General features: G+C 41.9%; 2 protein-coding genes across 4 annotated transcripts in view; one reads left to right on the forward strand and one right to left on the reverse strand.

Annotated features, from left to right (window-relative positions):
* Nucleotides 1–345: 345 nt before the first annotated feature.
* The window catches only part of LOC118289916 (steroid hormone receptor ERR2-like), a 94,017-nt gene continuing 70,009 nt past the window's right edge, over nucleotides 346–24,353 (forward strand). For 2 of the 3 annotated variants that reach the window (XM_035617154.2, XM_035617157.2), the window contains exons 1-2: nucleotides 472–604; nucleotides 21,316–21,493. The gene's annotated coding sequence lies outside the window, so the exon portion shown is untranslated. Of the gene's footprint in view, nucleotides 605–21,315; nucleotides 21,494–24,353 lie in introns of all 3 variants that reach the window. The other variant, XM_035617151.2, reaches the window with a different exon arrangement.
* On the reverse strand, nucleotides 11,775–23,008 carry LOC118289917 (transforming growth factor beta-3 proprotein). The gene is made up of 7 exons (XM_035617160.2): nucleotides 22,017–23,008; nucleotides 17,535–17,698; nucleotides 15,629–15,758; nucleotides 15,388–15,495; nucleotides 14,842–14,998; nucleotides 14,457–14,610; nucleotides 11,775–13,654 (listed from the first exon to the last, which is right to left on the reverse strand). Exons 1-7 carry the CDS (start codon nucleotides 22,360–22,362, stop codon nucleotides 13,496–13,498), a joined length of 1,218 nt encoding a protein of 405 aa, XP_035473053.1. The 5' UTR covers nucleotides 22,363–23,008; the 3' UTR covers nucleotides 11,775–13,495.

Genomic DNA, 24,353 nt, shown 5'->3' on the forward strand with positions numbered 1-24,353 from the left:
TCAGAGCCTTTACTGAATTTATAAAAATCACTTTCAATGTTACAGAGTAGTAGGAAAAGGAGTAATTCAAAGGTATGACTCTGACTCAAAGGTTGGACATAGAAAGTTATTTCGCACATTCCAGATCTGCTTGGCCTGCACTCCTGCTTTTCATAAAAAAGAGAGGTCTGCTGTACTAAGTAATACATCACCATACTGAGATCTATGTCTGTGGACACCTTATTATGACCAAACCATAGGACCAGACCCAACATGACTTCAGTCCAGAACTACATTTCCCATCATGCTTTGGGAGATGTAAACAGAAGGTGAGCTGTAGCGCCAATTAGATCGCTGTGGGCTTCCACTTGAGCACCGTTTCATGCTTTCTCCTGCCGTTTTTTTTTTGGCACCATCAAAAGTATGCCGAAATAGCCATTAGCAGTTCTAGTTTGCAATGCACCAGTGGATATGCAGACATTCGTGACTGGTTCACTTTGATACCGAAGAAAACTTTAAAACGCGATGACTCTCAATGGAGTTCTGTCTTTCTAAGGAGCGCCTTTTTTCTTCTGTGGTTTCTAAATGGATTTTACGGACGTTCAGAGGTGGACACCCGGAAACTGTAAGTCACAATCTGAAAGCATGTGTGTCGTGTCTGTGTGTTTACATCTGTTTGAGTTATAAGAACTCCGCGAAGGAGTATGAAGTTAAGCGCACATTGCGGAACTACATTAACTTCCCCCTTGTTTTTAAAACAGCGGCGTGCACCTGTTCAGGTCACCACATGTAAACTCCCCTCCCCGTTTGGAAAACTTTAGTTTACTGGTTTGGGAGTTCGACAAATTCCCCTTGCTTTGAACAGACCCATGGTAGCTGTTTCCGCTTGTTTCCAGTCTTTATGCTAAGCTAGGCTAACTAACGCCTGTCCTCAGCATCATGGCGGATGCTCAGTGATGACAGTTTAGTAATGCATCCTTCTTCTTCTTCTCCTCTAGCTCTGCAGGGAAGCTAATAAGCACATTTCCTGAAATCTCCAAAGAGTGTAATTATGGTTTGGTGCATTATAGTAAAGTCTGCATGTATCTACATGTGCATATGAAGCTTTGCACAACCACTGGACGTGCGTGCCCCAATATTTTCATACTTGGATTCATAACACGAATAGGCTACCATTTATTTTTTCTCAAAAACACCCCACATTTTCTGGGTAATGGCTCTGAGTTGGAGATTAACATCTGATCTGATTTCGTCCAAAGAACCCTTACACAAGTCTGTTATAAATCTGTTCTCCAAACACATCTGTAGATATACTTGATCATAATAGAGAGGCTCCAATGGATCTACCATATGAAGCTAACCAACAACATACCTGAACAACCTCCAAATTTCCCTGGTGTCTATTTTTAACTCCTGCTGGATGTGCATTTGCGAAGAATAATTTTCGGAGCACATGGTACGATTTAGTATTGGGATCATAGGGAGCGGCTTTAAAAATGTGTGCAAAGAGGAAACCTTGTCTGTAAAGTTCCTTTAGGTGCTGCTTTACTTTCTCGGCAGGAGTTCAGATGGGAACAGTGCGTTAAAATTTCGGAAACTGAGTGAGGGATCCAAAAGTTATGGCGAGAGAAAATAATTTCTCACAGGGTTATTCTTAGTTCCTCAAAGCAATGCATTAATCATGTGCCCTGTCACGTAATCCTGTACAGTTGATTTTTATATACAGTAATGGATCTTTTCTGAAGATGAAAGCTGGACATGAAATTGAATTCCCCTTTTCTTTCTCTCCTTGCGTTTGTTGTGAATTCTTGGCATTGAGCAGTGATTAAATTGGCAATTGTATGGTTGGGTTCATGCAACCTCCCCTAAGCATCCAAAAGGGCTGACAATCCAAGAGAGCTAATTGAGAAGCTGAAATGAGAAGCAGTGTCGAAATGAAGAGTACGGTTGTTGGGGTTTTTTTGCCCTCTAAAAAGGGGGGGAGGGGGAAAAAAAACTCTTTTCCACCTTCGTTCTTGTAAATCAGAACCAGATGAGGGGCTCTGCACCCCTGATCCCCCCAAGGTAAGACAGCTCTGATCACGGTGAGCAGCTACATGCTAATGATACCCGGGGACTGGGTTGGACAGGGGCCGTTGCTCTGGGCAGACACCAGCCTGCAAGCGCCACATTTACTGTCTCTCGGGCAAAACTGGGCAACAAATTTTCCAGATTATGTTCTTTACCCCCCCCCCCCCCCCACCTCTCAGCAGCTCTGGCACCGTGTGCCGTAATTGTCAATGTCTCAGTCTGAAGTTGCAATCTTTATTTGGGATCCACTCCCAGTTGCAGTTGAATAGCTGCGATTGATTAGTGCGGAGGCGCTGTGATTATGTAAGACAGTGGTTTTTATTTTCTTTGATACTTAGGCACGTATTAGCAGGATGACACATTTTTGACTCGAATATATCAGTAAAACCACAACGTGTTTGCATTTGATTGCCTCCCTGCACAGCGAGCTTTGTGTGAGGCCGAACATTTGGTAGGAGACGTTTGTGCTTTGGGATTTACTCATCAAATAAATCTGATGGATGTTTTTTCTTTCATATCAATAGCAAGTAAACTATGAGTGACAGAGAATATCCCTGGGAATGTCACAGCCACCATGCATGCAGAACATGCATGGGACACCACCGCTGCTGGGAAATTCACCACAGATAGCGTTCACTGTCTGACTCATGCTTCACAATGTTTGGGGTGTGTTAAAAAAGTCTGGATTTCATGGCAGCGCTTGGTTGCTTCGAGCTCTATAGATTAAAGAGTTAAAATAAATCTTTACTGCCTTTCTTCCAGAAGGGGCCTGGGTTCATCATTCGTGAAATAACAGAGTGAGTTTGTAATCTTCTCTGTGTTTGATGGTTGACCTGCTCGCTCAATTGTTCATTAAAAAAAGAAAGGTTGGTGAATCAGTGCAGTGTGCGTTGGTTTCTCATGAGTGGGTGAAGCCTGAGCCCCCTCCACATTAAAACATTATGTCATTAAACGTAAAAAAAAAATGATAACAGATGTTCTTACTGCCCCCCTGAGTGAGGGGGCACTGAACACTGGAGGTCTGACTCTAATTCACTAATGCTGAGAGGTTCAAACTGGAGACATAGATTTTGGTATAAACACTTATTCTAAGGAGTAGCAGACTTCAGTGGCAAGTTGTTTTAGAGTCCGCGTCCTACAGTAAATCAGTGCTTTGCAAAAATAATAAAATGGGAAGCTCTTATCTCAAAGCATTTCTTGTCCAAAGACAAATGAATGTAGGCGAAGTTGAAGAGCAGGGGGATTCTTCTCTGGAAATTCCCCCGGACACACAGCACCATAAACTCAAGTGTCTCTGGACTGTTTTATTTCATTAAAAGAGGGAGGATCGCTGTTAGATCCCCATCTTTTGTTTAGTAGCCCCGAGTTCTTATCAGATTAAATGGATGGAGTGAAATTTAAGCCACAAATTGAGATTGTGGCCGTCGCGGGACTTTAAAATCGTCAGACCCCGGGGTTTCTGCCCTACATTTACAACACACGATGAAAGGGGCCGACCCTGTGTGACCAATCTGATGAAATCAGGAGAGATGAGGTGAAATGGTCGAGGTTTGAAAGGAATACTGGATCCTGCTCAAGTATACAACAAGTGCTGCTGTAACAGAAATGTCTTTTAAATATGCATTTACGGTAAAAGTTTCCTGGTTTATAATTATCCAAACTGTCAAAAGACACCTAAAAGAGGAAGCTCTGGGCAAAGTTAATTGTATGGTGGAAAGTAAATGAACAAGAACAGAGGCCGTGTGAGACTGCGCTGCGCAATGGCAGGTTATGCTGTGTTTTGGAGATTACAGAGAGTTTTTAAGACTCATCCTGAACTTTCATAAACATCTGACTCTTCAAAAGGCACCGATCGGTTTGCTTAAGACTCGTAGATTGGTCCTCAGATTGCTATAGAAATAAATATTAGAAATTGGCATCATAATTCACACTGTAAAAATACCGTAGGTAAGTATATTTGCCCCGCACAATGTTCCCTTTGTGTGAAATTAGCCAAGTGGGAACACATACAGTCGTCAAAGATACAGGATCTGCGGCACATGCCTTCCGCTCATTGCCCGCACTGACAACGAGCTGCCAGTGATTACTTTGGTGTCCCTGCGACTTAAATTCATTGTAGACAAACTCGATGTGTTGACTCCACGTGACAAAGTGTTGCTTATCTTTCGCAGCGTGTGCGGTGGCAAACATTCTCTTGTCGACGCCTCAAACTAGCCGTGCTGAGACAACGCGTGTACTGTGGGAGAGCAGAGGGGGAGAGAGCAACCGGAACGTATCCCAGGAACGTGAGCATGGCCCCGGTGGTGGTGGTCCGCTGAAGACGACACTTACTGTGGGGATGTTTCGTGCTGAGGCCTATTGTCCTCGTCTTGTGAAGAGCTGCTCCGTTCTGTCAGCGCTGTTTAGCGATTCATTCAAGGTTTAAAATGAACCGGAGTGGAAACCCACCGTGACATCGGCCATTAGTGTGTGAGTAGTTTTGAAGCCTCAAGTCTAGCATTTCGTCTCGCGCCATCTCGGTTGTTAGAAACCGGAAGGAACCGCATTTGGAGGAGCGGAGGATGACACCGGGCCTGACTGACGCTGTATATATTCTGCTCTGAATGGGACAATCATTTACGAGAGGAACATCATGCTGTATTGAAGAAGACGCGACACTAGCAATTGAGACCATACACTCCTCAGGAAACTGGTCACTGATGTTACAGCTAGAAAAAAAGCTGGTCTCATCAATTTACTTGCTGTGAACATTTTGCAAATCCACATTCTTGAGGTTAAGTGATCCCATTTTTAAATGTGCCAAAGGGAAAATACGATGTTGTAAGAATAAAAATCACTGACGTGAGAAATGAATAAAAATAGTTGTATTGCCCCATAAAGCTCCTCCACTGACAAACGTTGTTTGTTATTCCTCCACTGGAGATTTCAATAGTAAAGCGATTGTTCTTAGCGCAGGGCGGGTTTCTGTTTCTCATTACACTCGGTTATGTTTGCGGTGTTGAAAAGATAAAACCAAATTTACATCTTAATCTGTGTAATAAAAGAAACATGTTAGTCAGCGGGCTGGAGAGGTGGACCGCTGGACGGCTCACAGCTTGACTACGAGGATGTTTGTTGTTTGCCTTGTGCAAACATAACAAAACAAAGCTGATCAGCTCAGTTTACAGCCACAGTGAAACCACTATTTCATTTGGAGGGGAACACAAGGAGAAATCGGATTTGGGGGTTTGCAGACGGGGGTAAAAGGCGGGTGACAGTGGAAGGAGGCATCCTATTCGGTACGTTTACAGATGCGAGTTGGCCATCTGGACAAATACGATTATCTCAGCATTAGGAAAAGGGAAACTGAACCAGCGATAGTTTGTTTAGAGGCGTTTCATTTCAATGGAAACACCTTCATAAGACAAACGGATGCTTACAGTTTAGCTCCTTGTGAGGCCATTTCCAGTGATTGTATTTATGAGTGCAGCCCGACAAGGCCAAATCTCACTGTGGACTGTTGGAACATGTAGTGGGAATGTGTGTGTGTGTGTGTGTGGGGGGGGGGCTGCACATATTAGTTTTTGTTTACAGTGAGGGCAGGATGTGGCTTGAAAACTAAGCATTTTAAGTTTGTTTAAATATCGCAGGGACTTAGAGTGTATAAATCCTAAATGTTGCGTTAATGCAGCCCTGCTTTGAAATAAGTGTCCTCTGTGATCCTGCCATGTCAGGCCACTGTGAGCCAAAGGATAATTCTCACACTGGCTATTTCATCTCATTTCACTGCGACCACATGGCGTTTATGAAAGCCTCCATTGGGCCCACTGTTCTGTTGTCAGGGCGTTAATTACAGTAGAAGAATCCGGGGTTGAAGGCGGAAGTAGACAAGCTGCCATTACTGCGACACTGGCACCTCACTAGTAAACCCACGCATCACTGTGCACGCAAAGGATTTCACTCTTGACTTTGCAAAGAAATCTGTGCGGCAGATCCTGAAGGACTGGACGTATATATTGTGTGATATCATCTTCAAAGTATCACGTTTCCAATTTAGGTTAAATGATGCGTCTCTTTAGATCACAGTGCAACTAAATTGTGGATTATGTAAATAATCAAAATAGCACCCTGTAAATGAAACTGACCCTTTAACTCCCAAACACTAATACAGGCAAAACACATATAGACCTCCGTGGAGGACTTTTAGGTCTGCTACACATTACAACACACACACATACACACGCACGCACGCACATTGTGAGACGTAAAGCAGCCAGTCGCTTATGGAGCGCTGCCAGCCAAAGGAGTCATGAGGTCTCGTGCAGATTAATGGGGAGGCACAAACCAAACATGTTTCTCATTGACTTGTGGATGAACAGCGTGTCTCTGCTTCTGCTGGTAACTTGGCAACGCCGGGGCTGAAATATCTTGTTACTAATAGAACCGTAATTACAGAATGTACAAATTTGACATTTTTTTTCCAATTCTGTTGAGTAATTTTGGCATTAAGTTGTTTATGTTAATGGTCAAAAAGTCCCAACTGTGCAGTTTTCCTGTATCCACGTGTGTGCTCGAGCAGGCTGAACATTTGAACAGTCAAGTTATTGTTACAACTGGAATACCGTCCTTCACTTCTTTTACAGGAAAGTTCAGTGCTCATTTGGGTTTGTTGCCTTTGCTCTGATTGCGTTTCACTACAAATGTTCGACATGCAACTGTGGCATCCATAGTGCAGCTACAGGCCATGTAGCTGAGTGCACATGGTCTAAATTTAAATATAGACCTTGATAATTGGTCTGGAAGGGGACTCATTACCAACTTATCATGCATATTATATGAGGTTTTATTACTAAGATTTAGAAGTGGACACATCTTAAACCTTTTTTCATATTTGTTGTATTCGGTTACGCACAAGTATGTGAATAATTACATGCAAATTTTTGCTCGAAGTTAGATATGCATATGTAGATGGTCGTCCGTATTTGTGCAGGTCTTCTGAAAGCTTACGGATAGGATGAAATGGAGAAGTTCCACCTGAAATCATTGGGGGCAGTGTAGCTATTACCTCAAGCGAGACGACCACGGGACATGAAATCTCAACAATAGCTGAACTTTTTGAGGAACAACAAACATATCGCCACTGCTCCCGTTCACGACGCGGCTGTTTGGGCCTCTTTTTTAAGATGTACATCAGATCAGAACCTATCCGCTGTTGTTGGGTCATTGCCTCATTGACTTTAAGCTTTGTGTCCCTCAGCCATTTTTCAAGTGCGATGAATCTCTCCATCTTTGTGGAGGAGCCGCTGCATGGCTGTCTTCACCAGTTTAGTCCCCGGTTATTGTGAGAACATACAGTGTGCGCAGACAGGCAGAAAGACAATAAACTTAGCAGAACCACTTAAGTCCTCATTTTTGGAGCTTGTGCAGAAGGAAGCGCCCCGCTGACACTGTCTCCATTACCTGTTTGAGAGGAGGCAGCTGCATAAGAGGCTGTTAAAGATATGACTTCCCTCATCAGTCTGCTTTGCTCTTCTGGGATGAGTACAGGGGAGAAGGACCGTGTTACCATTACCTAGAGTGTAGTCTAAAGTAAAGTATTACAGCTCAGGTGTCCACATGATTTAAGATTCCCCTTTTCTCACGAGCCATATATGTGCAACACATCGAACCAGCTGAACAAACATGCTGCACATGAAGGATACTTTAAATGCCACAAGGACACCCTGCTTTATCCTCAGGCCTCATGTTTCTTTGAGAGTTTATATAGTCGCAGGTAAAGCATTGGGGCCTATAGCGTGATATAAAGGGAGCGGGTGTTTACAGCTACAGAGACAAAATAAATGAGCTAGAGGAAACCTTAACCACACTGCTGGCCGTGTTACACACAGTCTTCAAACAAAGGAGTCCTTTTTATCATTTTATTGTACGGATGTTGAACTGTTTGACCGTTTGTCTATGTGACTGAGACTCCCTGTGTCTCAAGATGTGAGCACTGCCGTTATTTATGCACTTTCTTAAGGATTAGTTGGTACGGATGATACTGTAGGATTGATGTAATGTAACAACTTCCAGAAATATAATACACCACTAAAAGTACAAAATGCAGGATTGTCACGCCAGAGACTGAAGTTCAGTCTCCATCCGACGTTCAGTTCGCGCTACCAAAAAGGAAGAGATTGTTTTTTTTTACTTTAAACTTATTGAAAAATGAAACACATCTGGTCGTGTGCTTCAAATCACTGTTGCAGTCTGATGAAGACCAAGATCTTCCCCCAAACTCAACCAAGTGCTGCGAGTGCCTTGACATAAGCAAAAAAGCACTGCGAGTAGATGTTATATTGTCAAAAGCAGATACTGTAAGGAAAATATGTCACGTTGTCAATCAAGGTTTCGCAGATCCGTTCAGTATCAGCATTTTGCAACTCAGCAGATCTGTTCATTAGAACGTAAGTTTCCTTAAATACAGAAAGATGTTCATTTAGTAAATTATCGTCCCATTTAGAGTATAGTGATGAAAAATTACAGTAGGGGTGTGAATACTGTGTGACTGTCAGCTACTGTACGGTCCAATGGGGGCAGGTCACAGGTGTCGGTGGATACGAAGTGGATGAACCCTCAGTCAGGCCCAGCCCCCTATCCTCCAAATATTGTTGCTTCTGGTCTCATAAAAACCAAGATTGCGCCAACCAACTTGCCACCCGAGACATATGAAATACGGAGGTACAGGCTGAGTGACAGATTAAAGCCTTAACAGACACTACAACACTGCACAGCAGGTTTATAATACTCACGGACAGGGAGGAAAGTCATGAGGGTGTCTGCTATCATCATGATGACCACAAGGTAAACAGTAATATAGCATTTAAAAAGTTAATCAAGACAGGCATGTGTATGTGTATGTGAAGCCATGGTTTTGCTTTGCTGGCATCTCATCAACACATCTTTTTCTTTCTTTTTTGTACATGTCTGTATCTCGAAACCAGTAGTCGTTGACATAATTCAAACTTGCAAACTTGGCTTGATTCTGCAGAGAGTAATACGTTTAGCATATTGTTGTACCCTGATTTGAAGGGTTTGTAAATTAGAATCTAACACCGTCTCTGTCTCTCTGCTTTCCTCTCAATCCTCTTTCTTTCCCTCTCTCTCTCGCTCTTGCACACACCGTCCCTCTATTATTGGAATACTGTCACGGAAACACACACTCTGCTGTAATATAATGCTGTAGTTTGATCCAGACCTCCCATTCATTTGTTTAGCTATAAAGGTCTATGAAGTTGATATGTGTTTACATATTTGTTCACCCCTTCACTCTTTTCCAGTAACTATGGCCACTTGCTTGACTTTGTGTGTGTGTGTGTGTGTGTGTGTGTTCAATGCTCTTCCCATTGCTGAATTACACAACTCTTTCCACCCTGGGGCCTGAGAACTAGTCTGATGTGACCTGATGATTTTATTGCAGCAACAGTCCTTTCGAGGACTCTCTCTCACTCACTCACACACACACACACACACACAAACACACACACGCACACACACACACACACACACACACACACACACACACACACACACACACACACGCACACACACACACACACACTTACTTTCTCTCTCTGTCTCTCACTTCCCCCTCTCCTTTTTTTCTTCCTCCACATCTGTTAATCTGCTCAGGGAATAGCAGCAGACAGTTTTCCAAACCTCTGTGCATTTACGTGTCATGCAATTCATCATTGGTAAGTCTTGGAAGACTACGGGTTCTGAGAAAGTCAGACTCCAACCCAGGAGTGGACCCTGAACTTGAATCAGATTGTGGCTTGCTCATCCAGTAGCTGGCAGCTGGAAATAGGTTTATTGCAGGTTTGGAGTTGAGTTGGCCAGTGTCACCTCAAAAAGAGCAAAACAATGTTCTTATCTTCATCTTCAAACTACCACTGTCAGTATCTTTTTTTCTATAGATAAAAGTCCAGCCGTTTCTCATAAGGTGTAAAGAACAGAGACAGGTGGTGCAACTTAAGAATTACTCAACAACCATATTCATTTGTCATGTTACGCTGTAGCTGCTGATTGTGCATTTCACCTTGTACACATTGTAGCAGCAATTACTCAAGACAAACGTGTAGTATCACATTTGATGAGCGTTTCCCATCACAACTTCATGAGCTTCACTGTATGTCTCGCACTGTGAGCTTCCTGAACGACGGGAGCCAAAATGACTTGTTGCGTCAGTAGAAGGACCCAAGCCAATCTACAGCCTCTGTTAGGAGAGGCCTCGCCATCGCTAACCCCCTCAGCCTGCTTCCATTACACCGACATGGGAAAAGATTCCGTGGAAGAATAAGCTATATTATCTTAATCTTACTGGGAGTCCACCCAGTGAGCAGCCACCCAGTTCGGTTGCATTTACTGACTTGCAGAAGTAACTCTAGCTGCACAGGAGTGGGTGTCTGCACCTCCTGGGTTTGTCTTTAGCAGGGACACGTGAACTTGAATTGAAGAAAGTGACTTTTGCTGAAGGTTAAAATTCAATCATGCATGGGGGCCCAGCTGCTCTTTACCAGTAATGTGTGTTTGTTTGTACAGGGCTGTCTGCAAAGCCATTAAAGCCCCAACCCCTGCTTTTAGACCTCGCCATGCCCTCTGGTCTTTTTGTCTCCGTCATGGCTCATCTCTGATTGTTTGTGACAGGGAACAATAACGGGCACACAGAGAAAGGGAATTCTCTCTGCCTACTTGTCAGTCCATATTAGCTCAAATAAATGCCCCCTCGCCACCACCAGCCCCCGCCTCTTATCTGTGCCGATGGCAATACAGTGGCAAACATGACATCACCAACATTTGTGCCACACAATGTCCAATATATGAGTCTCAATAAAGGCTTTATAAAGTGTAACTACTCACTTTATTTATGGTTATCAAAACATGTCTTTTGTAAGCCATTATTAACAACAACTTTAGCTTTAGGGTGATGAACCAGGCTGGTTTTTATTCTTCATTAATAATTTTAAAATATATTCCACATAAGTCATCAATTTTCTACTCAATAAAATCTTAAACATTCAAGGTTTGCCGTTTTAAAGTTAGAAACTCATTAAGGTCAAGGTGTAATGGCTGTAACTTTCTAACATAACATCCAGCTATTTTTAAACTTTTAATAGTTAAGCAAATTAATTTCAGTCCAGGTGCTCCTCAGCTCTTTTGCAGAAGGTGAAAGGTTTAACTGCGCTTTGGATTTGTATTACTAGTGAATTAAAGGTCTAAAAAGACGAAGCTAGGGGTCATGCTGGAGGAGGATAAACACCTGGAAGGTGCTATCAAAATGTATAATACATTTCTCAGGTTTATGTGTGATTTATGCTCACCATTTTGTAAAAAATAAGAAAATAAAGAGATGTCTGCACATTAATATGCTCTGCAAATAAGAGTAATTGCTTTTCGCCTGGGAAAGCTGTTAAGCAGCAATTCCAGAGAAAGAAAAGTTGAATTTATTACCCTGGTAGAAAAAAAGGGCCTCTGCATGCGCCTGCAGGAAACAGGTGGGACTGGTGAGATTCAAGTAAGAAAAATTATGTTCGTATGGAACCAAAACATTATGAGAAAATAGCATTTTAAATGGCATTTCAATATGGCAGACAAGGCCAGTGGGTAAATTCATCATCCCCAAATTTGGAGTTAAATGTTTTCACAGATTTATTACATTTGATTATTTTGTGTCTGATCCTTGTGGGCATAAGAAGGGCTCATACAGGTTCTGCATGTTGTGTTTTTTAATAACAATCATGATCAATAAGTCAACCATAAAACAATATTATTGCCAAAAACATCACCTAAATGTCACCTAAAGGCAAGAAGACTCTGACAGGGTCAACGTCAAACAGTACAGGGATTCAGAATCGCTCTCCTGACTCAGAGAAAAATGAGGTCTAACTGTACATCCAGCCACTGTCACATAATGGCTTTGCTCCCTCCCTCTTCCCTTTGTTGTTCTATCAGGGCTTCACACTGAAAAAGAGCACCAAAACAAACAGAGATGGAGCAGACAAGACTGCAGTGTTACCACTGTCCTGAAAGTTGACAGTTAAGTAGATAGGAAAAACATTCCTGGAAATGCTGGAGAAAAATGCTCTGATCTACCTTTCTGGGGAAAGTCACCTTTTTAATACAGTAAGATTCTAGTCAAACATCAAATACAACAGGTCAAACTAATTTCTTTTCGCACAAAAAAAAAAAAAAGCTGCATGTCCTTTCTACATCATACGGAAATGTATCAGTACTCATGGTTTAATACAAAAGTGTTTCCACCAATGGAGATCCGTCAATTTTCATCCCAGTTAGTGAAACAATCACTATATGACGAGTTGCATAACAGACCAAAATCTGTTATTAATGTAAAAGAAATCTCATTTAAAAAACCCAAAACTGTTGTGTAACACTCGTTCTTTTCCAGTATATTGTGTGATGTCCCAAAAATAATTTTAACCTGTTAGGGATGAAAACTTCCAGTGAATGGCAGGAAGTGTGCTCATGGCTTCTTTCCATCGCAGTTCTTCCCTTGCATACATGTCCCCTCTTTTTTTTCTTCTTCTTCTTCTTCTTCTTCTTCTTCTTTTTCTTCTTCCATCCGTTCTAATAGATGCACCGAAAAAAAAGGCCATTGCTGCTGGCTGGCCAAAAAAAGAAAAGCTTGGCTCAACTCCTTTGTTCATTCACTTTCCATTGCAAATCCAACAGGCATTCTCTCTCGGCTCTCCTTTTCCCTGACCACAGCTATGGCTTTGGATACAGCAGCAAGTCTGTCCTTTCTCCTTTTGTGATTGAAGATAATGCCCACTGTTTGAAGGGAAGAGAGCTTAAGGCAAGTTCAAGTTAGAATCCAGTCTGAAAGGACTCTTCAACCATTCAGGAGAGCACCGTCTATATTTGTGACTATTAACGATACTGTTCCAAGGTTAGAAGCAGGAAAGCTGCTCTACCGAAAGTGTTGACTTGAACTTTGTGGAATATTTGCTCGCGCTCTGAAGTAGAAAATATAACACAGAGTAAGTCTCTTTCATTCATTCATTGTGTCACAGATGGATTTGTACCAGACTCCGTAATCTAGCTTTAACAAGACGCATGTTGTCCATTCTCGTAAATCTAGACAAATATTTTAAGATCATACCTTGATTGTAATAATGCGTTTGGTATGGGTTCGACCTTTTATGATTAAAATAACTACTAGTAATTTAGAAAAGACTGAGTGGGTGGGAAAACATTTACAAAACTAGAAATGGATGACCTCAAGTTTTCAGAAAATCTGTATCGTTGAAAAAACAAAGTGTGACCTCCGGAGTGGTTTTCAGATCTAAGCCACGAGTCCACAGGGTCAGTTTAAGTATTTGTCACAGCTAAGAGTCCAAAAGTCAACAAGCATGGGTTTGGTCAGTACCTAGTAAAATCGTGCCACACTACCTCGCCTTCCAATGTCTTCTCAGCTACACTTGCAAGACTTGACAATCATGTGGGAGAGCTGCTCCACTTTCGGGGTTCGCCCAGAGTAGTAGAGTATAGTGAGAGGTTCCAGCTCTTGAGGAACACAGCAGGGGGCAGCCGATGCCTCTGGATTCAGAGTGTTGTACAGGCTCAGCAGCTGTTGGGAAACACAGGAGAGATGAAAACAACATGACAACAACACAGTTGTGCAACAACTTGGTACATTGTATTATATTTAATATCTTGAGAGATGAAATCTTGCAGTTCACTGTAACAGCCTGACTTCATGAGTGGAATATCTGTAAATACTAATATACATGATTAAGAATTCACAGGCAAAAATATCATGTTTTTTCCACATTTTCTGTAAGATAAAGGTGTTGTAGCTCAGCCATAAAGTCCATATGTGAGCTCAAGAACCAAAACATGAAGCTAAAAGACGCTACAGGTTAATCTTGTTACCAAGGTCAAAAATAAACCTCAAATTGTCAACAGTTTTCATAGGGACAATTTCTTCAATACAAGGAATTTCTTTGAATACTGTTCACAGTAAGGTCTGTGAAGGAAAGTAAAAATCATACTTTTGGAGCTGCCGCTTGTTAGTTGGTGGCACATGGTTCTTCAATGTTCTCTCTCTAGTTTGGTCTGACCACATTTTGAATTGAGTCTAGTTACCATCGGGTTAATTTTTTATCTGGTCACTCTTTTATTATGTGAATTAATTAGTCCTTGTCAGGTTCAGGTACAGGTCCAATCTAAGATCAAGTCCAAGGTTTTGATCCTGTGAAGACCCCTAGATGGAGGCAGAGGCCTCAGAGGCAAATATCTTAAAATCTAGGCAAAGAAAGCCACATGTACCTGAATGGCTGAGAAAAAACAGTTTTGTATTTTGTTCTGTTCGCTGTGAGAATGTTTCGCACTAACTCTCTTGTTTAGTATTCCTGTGGAGTCCTCCCTACCGAGCTGTGTGTTGTATCCGAGCTCCTTAGGTAAGGGCAGGGTCCAGAGCAGTAGTTTGCATCATAACCACTGGGCTCATGGATCCACTTCCAGTCCAAGTCACGCCGGAAATCAATGTGGAGCTTGCGAACACAGCAGCTCTCCTCCGTGTTTCTATGATGACGAATACACAACAACAGCAAAATCAGTCTCCACATTAACATTTTTGTAATAATGCATTAGGATGTACATTTGAACTCTCCTAACATTTAATACCGTCTTGGTCACACTTGGATACAATATGTTACATGATATTTAGTATATTCCAATATGTGCATAAGCCCATGCATATTCACAAGTAATGGCAATTTGCTAATTGCTAAAGGTAATTTATGTATCCCTTACGAGAAACAGTAGTTTGTGTCCAGTGCTCTCTTGCGTCGGCGCGTGTGCTGGGTGTCCAAGCGGTGGGGTGGGATCATCATGAGGATAAGGTGAGGCAGGTACTTCTTATTCAGGGGATCCAGATCCAAGCGACTGTGCTCCTCATCTCCATCCACGCCTTGTTTATAGACATGATTGAGGTGCACATAAACCAATTATCCAGTGGAATTTTCTTTACTTTTATAAATTCCCTTAATTGCCATTGCCATTACATTTTTACACAATGCAGAAATTAAAACGCTAGTAAAAAAAACTTCCACTTTGTCTCATATTTTGTTTCTAAAAACAAACAAAGACAAACTCAGCACTTAAAGTAAGCACTAATTCCATCTTATACCAAACTCCCCAATTTTTTGTCATAATTTTACCTAAATTAATAACGAATAAATCCTATAAATTTTAGGACTAAATGAAAATGCAATGTGACCCCCCAGCTTCTAGACTGATCAAAAGAGCAACTAACACCTGGAATAAATAACTATATGATAAAATATTGTTGATGCCCACCTTTGAACTTCACCTCTAGCACCTCGTTCTCATTGTCAATGATGTCACCATTTGGTTTGAAGGTGTGACAGGGGCAGTGCACACTGATTTCCAGGCCCAGATTAGTTCCTGATGGCAAACAAGTACAGAAAAAAGGGTTATTTTGTCTCAGTACTTGTACGCAAATACAAGTCAAACATTGGATGATACTGGGGACTAATAGTTTTTTGGAAATGAGAAATGACCGTAACCTAAGTCTCACCTCTGTTGATCAGCCACTCCCGCACTGTCTCAGTCACATCGAAGGAGACCCATTCTGCAGTACCTTTGGTCAGCACATTCTTGGCTGCAATGTAGCGTTGTTTTCTGATGTGTTCATTCGGCCTCACAATCTGCAAGGCAATAATAAATGGTCACTCTGTAAAGTTTTCTCTCAACATTGAAACAGTTTCAACAAAATAACTTGCAGAATGGAGCAGGCACCAGACAAGGTTACTGGCATGAGATGAAGCGGTTGCTTGTCCAACTCATGTCTTGTTCGAATTATCCAATGACAGTTTTGATCACTTGTCATGAATCTTGCCATGAGCCAAGATAATGTGATTACTGTAACACACAAACAGATTATATAGGGAAAAAAATTATAAAACAAGACTAAGAGCCTAAGGCCATGCTAATGGCTTTGTGAGACTCTGCTTATGGCACCTCCATGTCATATTGGAGTTACCATAACTACCGGTTTCCAACTTGTAAAAAACATTCATGTCAACATCCAAGTCGTAATTACAATTGGGAAGGTCACATTTTTCTGAAGCTGCAATATATCCCAAAAAGTAAAAAGTGTGGATGTGCCTGCAAAAGCAAGCAAACGTGGATGCTTGCAGTCAGCCAAGGTCCATTGTTAAAGGAAATAAAACACTGAAATCTAATATACAGTGCTATGCACAGTGTTTTTAACTCTCACATATCAAACCATGCAGTAAAACAGCCATCACTCAACATTATTTACACTGTTACCATCACCCAAATGACCTTCCTGTATAGTATAGCATAGCAAATAATTTGCTTGCAGCTGTCATGGGCTGTCAGATGATGTGAATGCTTGCAAGTCAGAAACATGCAAATCTTTCTTGTCATAATAATAATACTCCCTTATCACTTGAATGTGGCCTCAGGCACAGCAATATCCCTAGTTAAATGCAGCAAGCTAACATGCTCATTATGATAATTTTGAGAAGGTATAATCTTTCATATGTTCACCATCATAGTTTAGCATATTTACATGCCAAAAATTTGCCCTTAACACAAAGTGAGGCTGATGTTTGGCAGGCATTTGGACATTAACCAAAGTTCTGGACAAGTAGAAGATTTGATCTGATGGTGGTGCCAGATAATAAAAAAAAAGTGAGGAGATCACCAAAAGTGATTCATTCTGAGGAGAGCATGAATGTTTGGACAAAATTTCATAGCAAGACACTCAATGTTTGTCAGCCTTGACACCCATTGCTTGATACCAATGAAAGAACTTTTATTTTGGTTTTGTGTATGGCCCAGATGTTGCATCACATCCATGTTGTGTTAGATGGTAACACAACAACATCCATTGGCATAGAGTAATACAATGCCACTCTTGACTTGAGTATTGTGGTATTTTTTTATTATTACTTTTATTTTAATAGAAATCTTTGTATTGGGTTTATAATGCCAAGGACAGAATAACGGGGACTTGATGACGTTTTCTACAACTTAGAAAAGTGGTTGCATCATTTCATCACTTAGCAGACCAAAGCCTCTTTTTAACGACCTAATTAACTTTGCATCTCTTTTGAGGACTGAACGGTAAAGACCTCCATATAACCAAAATGGGGACCGTAATAAATCTGGCCTGTCAGTACTGCGCTAACAGTAACCCTGTCCCAGTTCTGCAAACACTCTGCAGGCTTGTTAAGCTTTTTGGCTTTTGGCCTGGCTTTTACCCACGCCTGCAATCACAATCTGGTTGTCGTTGGCTCTCTTTGTCAATTAGGGCCTGAAATAATGTGGTGGAGAACAAGTAAAAATCTTATGTAAGATGCATTCTTGACAGACTTGAATCTAATAATGTTTTTGCATACAAAGCTTTGCCTTTGATATTTGTGAAGGGACAAGGATACTGTATCTTTACACACCTGGTAGAGCTCAACCCGCTGTTCATTCCTCTTGGCGCTTGAGTTTGGCACCCTCAGAGCTCGAAACTCTGCTCTGAAGAGGTTGGTTGAGTTCCTCTCCATGGCGGAGACGTTGAAGCGGAAAACCTTAGAGGTGATGCCTTTTGGGCAATAGAGCAGATCGTCTGGAACGGAGAGAACAAAATAAAAGTTCAGTGAGAGAACAGGCTGAAAGTCTTATCAGGATTAGCAGTGCATGTCCAGACAACTGCAACGTCCCTTCTGAATAACGTATTAACAGATACTCACTTTGTAAACTCCTTCATATGCATGTAACAGACGAAATAAAAAGTTTCTCAGCTGTTGGCCTTTTTTGCAGCCGACATTTTTTACTAATCATTATCAAGATCTGAAACTGAAGCAGCTAAATGTAATTCAGAATATTATTATTTATGTCAGTGCTTTTCCTGCCGTTATCAAAATGTCTTCTGCAAAAATGGCTATTAGAAGTTCTTTTTTGGCCATATGTAGCGAGTCATTTATGTGGGGGGGAAATTACGTATTTGATATTTCTTTATCTGATATTATGCAGCAACAGTCAATCAATTTATAAACCAATTAATTATTTTTTAAAGATTTTTCACCTATGTAATTCAGAATTTTCACTTTGTTAGAAATTACTTAAAGAATGTAGTGTAAAACTACAGATTTGTGTCATTATGGTTCTTATCACTCTTGTCTGAATTTGACATGAAATTATTTTTCAAAAGTTAATAATTGGGATGCATAATTATTTTCATTCTCAGTTAATCTTTCAATTATTTTCTCTAATAATCAACATATTTTTTGTCTATTAAATGTCAGAAAACAAAACTAAATGTCCTAAAGTCCAGGATTTAATGCCAACCACTCAAAAACAAAAATCCAATCATAATCAATTTTTACCATTTTACATATTTTACCATTGAATTAGGCAAAGAGAAGCATCAAATCATTGCAATCAAGAACCTGAAACTATTGAACTTGGTTTGGGTTTTTCTTGAAAATGACCAAAACAGTTATTTTTCTCTCAATCGACTCATTTCAGCTCTACTCACACTCAGTCTCAACCACAACACAGTTATGAGATTTACTTTCTGACTGAGTGACTTAGTGAAGGAGGAGCGATTCGGAGGATGTGTAGTTTTGATCAAATATCACAAACTGAGTTGGCAGTAGATGTAACAATTGCAAACCCTAGATGGCAATGCAATATGTATTTTTTTTTCATTTGACACACCATATTGCTTCAACTGTTTTAAAAACATGAATACGAAAATAAAGGTATAGATTTACATGTTTATTATATACTGGACGACTCAGAAAATTATTCACGCTTGGAATATGAACTTGGGTTTTCTGACTTTTTACTGGCTGGCACTACGTTTATCTGCCCACAGTCAAATGATTAGTGTTGTTGCTTGCCTTATCAACATTCCTCAGAGTTTTTCCAACACATTCTGTCTATATTTGGTGGAGATGAAAATGTTGTAATTGAAATACCAGTATTCTTGACCAGAGTATGACTTCACCTTCCTGGTGTCCGCATATCACAAACCCATATCCTCAATCCCACTGACAACTTTTTGGACCCAAACGACTTCTGACCATGATGACGTCTCCACAAACCAAACTCAAGTCATTGACATATGCCAGATTGTATGCGTACCATGCTATAAAAGGAAATCTTTCCAATGTTTGCTGTCCAGTCTCTCACTGCAGTGATTTGCCAGTCTTCCATCAGCTCTCTGCTTCATTTGCACCTGTCACAGATTTGTGGTGGTTCATGGAGCTGCCGCAGATCCACCAAAGGTCAACAGTTTACCCCTCAGAAACCTTCAAAAGGAGAGTGTTCGCTGCCCACATTAACCGAGGGAAAGAGAGCAGAATCACTGGCTCTGAATCAAAAATTGATTCCACAAAGCCAGCACTCTAGTCCTGTTATACATCAGAGGGCAACACCCTCAGGTGGCTGTGTTTTCATAACCACGACCATCACTTTCAATCTGCAGTTTCTACCTGATTACAAGGGAATAGTTCAACAATTTGGGCTGCATACAACTGGAAATTATCCATGTTAGACACATTCTCCCCTCATGGAAATACTCAGTTTGGTTTACGCGAGGGGTAACACAAGGAGGCAAGGTAGAAACATAATCAACACGACCTCTCACTCGCTGTCAGTTCTCTGGACAACGACCTGCTCTAGTCACACAATGACTCAATCTGACATTTTACAGAATTTGTACTCGGTAGTTGGCAGGGTAAAGTTTAATATCCTGTTCAACTGATTTAGACATTTGCATTAACACATACAGCTTCTCCAGGCAATGTCTAGCAAGATTCCTGGTCATCCTGAAATCAGCTTATGTTTACGTTCGAGTGCCAAAGCCCTTTAATGGCTCAATCCAACCTAAGAAATCCCAAATCATAGCATTGTCACATCTTAAAATAACCCTTTTTGGGAGAAATATTGTCCTGCTGATATGAAGCATCAGATCCGAAAACACTTATTATTTTATACGGTTATTTCATTTGGAAGACTTGCTGGAGAGTTACATCCTCTGAACGTTTTTAAAAAGGTGATTTGGGTCAGTCACCATCTGCCCACTCTAACTATACTAGTTAAACACAATTAAATTGATTTAAACAAATGTTAGGAAATCTAAAAAGCGGTAAATCGTTTGTAGGGGATGATGTTTCTTGAGCTGTTGATAAGAGAAATGAAAGCAGCTCTAGAAATGTGTATCTAAAAATACAACTGTGATCAAAATTGAAATTGATAGGAAAGGTTGCAAAACTTTTCGGAACTAAACTTTTAGGACCGCATTAACTTCGTAGATTTAACTGCAAACATGATGAAGATACAGACATTTTTACAAACATTTTCTGTCAGATATTCATAATCCAATGAACATGTATTTAAATATGTCTTACATCTTTGCATTTAAAGCCCACTGGTGACCATGCAAACTTGTGGTACCTACTGCTTGGCGTTTTTTTGTCCAAACCATTTTGTGAGATTCAAAACAGAACATTGCTGAGGGAAAAATGGGTCTTTTGAGAAACACCTGTTGATTTCAAAGGGACTGTGATGCAATGGTCTTGGCTTTCCTCTAGACCATGAGGCCCTCTCCGGCTTTCACACACACGCACGGCATTTATTCTATTCTACTTTCTCAGTAATCCAGATTCAGTTGGACCACATGCTGTATGAATCGCCCTCAAGTACTGACACATGTCCCTCTCATCGCAGGTTTTCTTCTTCCAGTTCAGAGCTTTACATTCTACAAAGGAAATACTTGTGCAAAAGAAATATAAAAAAGAATGTGAGGACTTTACTGATGATTTTGATTAGTGTATTGTCAAACTAACCAAAAAGGGTCCGGCAGATAAATGTTGATTATGTACAATGAAATGTTGGCACCGTGAAGTCATTCCTGTTTAAGCGGATGGATGGTGGCTCAGTTTCACACTCAATTTAGCAGAGTTAAACCTGAGCATTGCAGTACAGTGTTGTCACGCTCTAGGGCCACCCGTGTGGGTGATTCACAGGCCAAGGCAGGCAGTGGGGTCACTTAAAGCTCTGTCTCGGTGGAGAGGTGGGTGGTAATGATGTGTCTGCGTGTATGAGGGCTTACTGCTCCTGTCAGACTCCAGGAGAGAGAGGGATCCCCCTACTCAGGCTAACGGGGGGAGGTCCTTCCTTCATCTAACTTTCCCTGTCCACCTCTTTTAACTTTTCCTACTCCTTCTCTTAAAGGCATCCCCCTCTGCCTGGGCAGATGTCCCTCTCATTTGGGCCTGACTGGAAAGGAAACGGGAACATCTGGGGAGAGGGACAGGATCCACGGAGGAAAAAAAAACAAGAGGAGGAAGAGTGGAGTCAGGAGTAGGAGGAGAGTGACTTTCCTGGAACACTGGTACTGGGGTTAAAACAGGTTGGTAAGAATTACAGGAGCCAAGCACATCTACCACGTGCACAAGGTCACCTTTTAAATCACAACACCCAAAGAAGCTCTGACGTAGACTTATTTTCTTTAATAAAGTGCAGAGTGTAAGTGCAAAGTTTCGAGAAGGTTGATTTCACATCCAACTGCAAAAGGACAAAAGTTTGTCTGTACTCACATCATGAAGTAGGAGACATTTTGTATCCATCAGTTAAACCTAAGAATATTTGGAATATTCATATATTCAGGGGTTTTCAACGGAGAAGTAGTTACTTAATATTCATAAAATTACACCTAGCAGCTACACAAATTATTATTCAACGTGTTTTTTTAATGTTTAAAAGGGTCTAAAGGGATCTTTTGAAACTAGTTTGTACCGACCTAACTGCAGCCCGAGATTGACGCGCCTGCCCCATCGATCGGTGCGTAATTACGCACCACGGACGCCTTGACTGCTGACATGTCACGATAAAGTAGCAGAAACGTGGGGTGCACAAAGAGCTGTAATACTTACTGTTCTCTGGCGGTCCGTAGACCATGTTGAATTTGTATATCTCCTTGGCGTAGTACTCTGTCTCTGTGTTGTCCAGACCGCAACTCTGCTGCCGATTCCTCCCGAGCTCCTCCAGTAGCTCCTTGGTGCTGTTATACAATGCCTGGATCTGATACGGGATTTTACTCGGTCCGAGGGAGTGCGGCGGACTCGTCAGGCGGAGTTTGCTCAAGATCTGTCCCCGTATCGCCTCGACCCTCTTCCTTTTCACATGGTCAATATCCACGGTGGCACACGTCGACAGGCAGGAGCTCAGAGTTGCGCAGTTGAGGAGGAGGACGAACAGTAACGCTTTACCCAAATGCATCGTTCTTCTCTCCGCATTTGGTTCGCTCGGCAGAAAATGTGCGCAGAGTCCCCGCGCGACAGCTGCCGAGGTCAGTGTCAGTGAGCCTTCAGATGGAGCCGATAAGCGCTGCGGGTGTTTCTCTTCACTTCCCCTGGTGCTAGTGATGGGGCGGGGGGGGGGGGGGGGGGGGGGGGCAGGAAAACACCCTCCTCACTTCGTGCGCTTTCGCGTGGCGGTCCCCGTTGTTATCAGCAGAAATCCGCGCGTGCGCTCGCCCATCAGTCGCCAATCCAAAGTGCCCGAGCCAGAAGTAAGTCTCCCGCGTGTGTGGAACTTATCCGGCGCAAATATCACTAAGCACACACTCGAGACTCGCCGTTTGCATTCTGGTGCTCAGTCCAGTGCAGGTTCAAGTCGCCCCGCAGCTCGGCATGGCTCCCCTCCTTCTCTGTCTCGTTCAACAGCTCGAGCCTCCGCGTCGTCTGTGAGCGGGCGGGCGGACCGCAGGTCGAACGAGGCGCGCGCGACTGGTGTGCGCTCGCCTGGGCCTCACGTGTGTTTTATACCGGTCGTTTCTGACGCGTGATGGAGCAGGAGGAGGAGGGACCGGGAGAGCCCAGATCACAACAGGGCTCACACTGCGACGCAGCACACACCAGCTCCGACCGACGACGAACATGTAAAAGATGCTGCTGTTTCACTTTCTGCTGTCACGTGTGTGTTTTTTGGTGTGAAGTTGGAAGCTCTAATATTCCAGCCAATATTTACCCTATTGACGCGTCTGAGGTGGTGTACAGATTTATTCCAATGGTCAGTCTGTAAGCGTTTTTTCCCCCCCGCATATGAATATTAATAATACGGTCAGTTGAGATCTTACTGAGGTCTCAGCTGATGCCTCCTCTGCGGGTCCACCTTCCTGTAGGTTTGCCCATGGCCTGGGTCGTCCACCCTCTAGTGGCAGGTTGCGGTGCTCGCAGTCATCGCCTCAAAAAGCTCTGGCTTGAAGAATTTCTTCTTTTTCCTCCATCCAAGAGCTCTCTTTCAGAGTTTAGTGATATTTCATTTTAAATAACATTAATTGGGATAATTAGTTGACTCCGAAATATAGAAACTTTTCCTTTGTCTCCCATTGGCTGATTTAAGGACAGCTTACTGTAGACCAACACAACCTCATCTTTATGAAATCTGAGCCTATAGGCTTTAAGATATTGAGTCAATCTAACTAAAATGTAATGTTGTTCTAGATGTTCGATTTTGTCTCAAACGTCTTCTAAAAAATAGTGGGGGGGTTTTCTCCGAAAAAATTCAGTATCTGTCGTAAAAAACAACAATCCAATGGTTTGTGGATTTTACACACAAAAATTCCATAAACGTTACTTGTGATAGTTCACAGTTGGGTCCTTTGTCTCCACATCTTCAGCTGGAGCCTTCTCATGAAGACCCACACAATGCTGGACAAATCCTGTTGTCAGAAGGCCGCTCTCAAATTACACAAATCCTTTCAGACTTCACATTCTGGCAACATAATTGCATTACTGTTCAAAAGAACCGACGTTTCCTCACTGTCGAGGCAGATTTTCCCATGCCCTCTGCAAACCACCATCCACATAAATTTCATTTTTCTGCGCTGATGTCTGGAGGTTTATTTGCAGGCCCTTAAGTTATTTTATCTTTTGCCCTCTGCCGTCTGTTTTATCTCTATTCATAGACCTTATCCACATTTCTCAGACCTATTTTAGGTCAAAGCTCACTCAACCACTGGAGGCCCCCGTACCCAAACATGGGGTCTGTTATTTCACTATGTTTCCTTTGCACCACGCGTTTGCGACGCAAGAATGGTTTTGTAGGATGTCCAAACTTGGTAAATATTTAACTTTGAATTATGTACTCAGGTGTCTGAGTATACTGTATAGAGATGTTTCGCTAATGTTTGTTTTGTTGGAGATTGAAAAAGGTGAGGTATATATAATTCCACAGTTTGTCAGACTAACGGCTAACAGCGTCACCAT

This window comes from Scophthalmus maximus, chromosome 18, assembly GCF_022379125.1.
Source record: "Scophthalmus maximus strain ysfricsl-2021 chromosome 18, ASM2237912v1, whole genome shotgun sequence".
Lineage (NCBI taxonomy): Eukaryota > Metazoa > Chordata > Actinopteri > Pleuronectiformes > Scophthalmidae > Scophthalmus > Scophthalmus maximus.

Coding starts and splice junctions, on each gene's coding strand:
- LOC118289917 (XM_035617160.2), bottom strand. CDS start 22,362: ATGCATTTGGGTAAAGCGTTACTGTTCGTCCTCCTCCTCAACTGCGCA. Junction 15,759..17,534: donor AGCGGGTTGAGCTCTACCAG/GTGTGTAAAGAT, acceptor ATTGCCTTGCAG/ATTGTGAGGCCGAATGAACA. Junction 14,999..15,387: donor GCTAGAGGTGAAGTTCAAAG/GTGGGCATCAAC, acceptor TCTATAAACAAG/GCGTGGATGGAGATGAGGAG.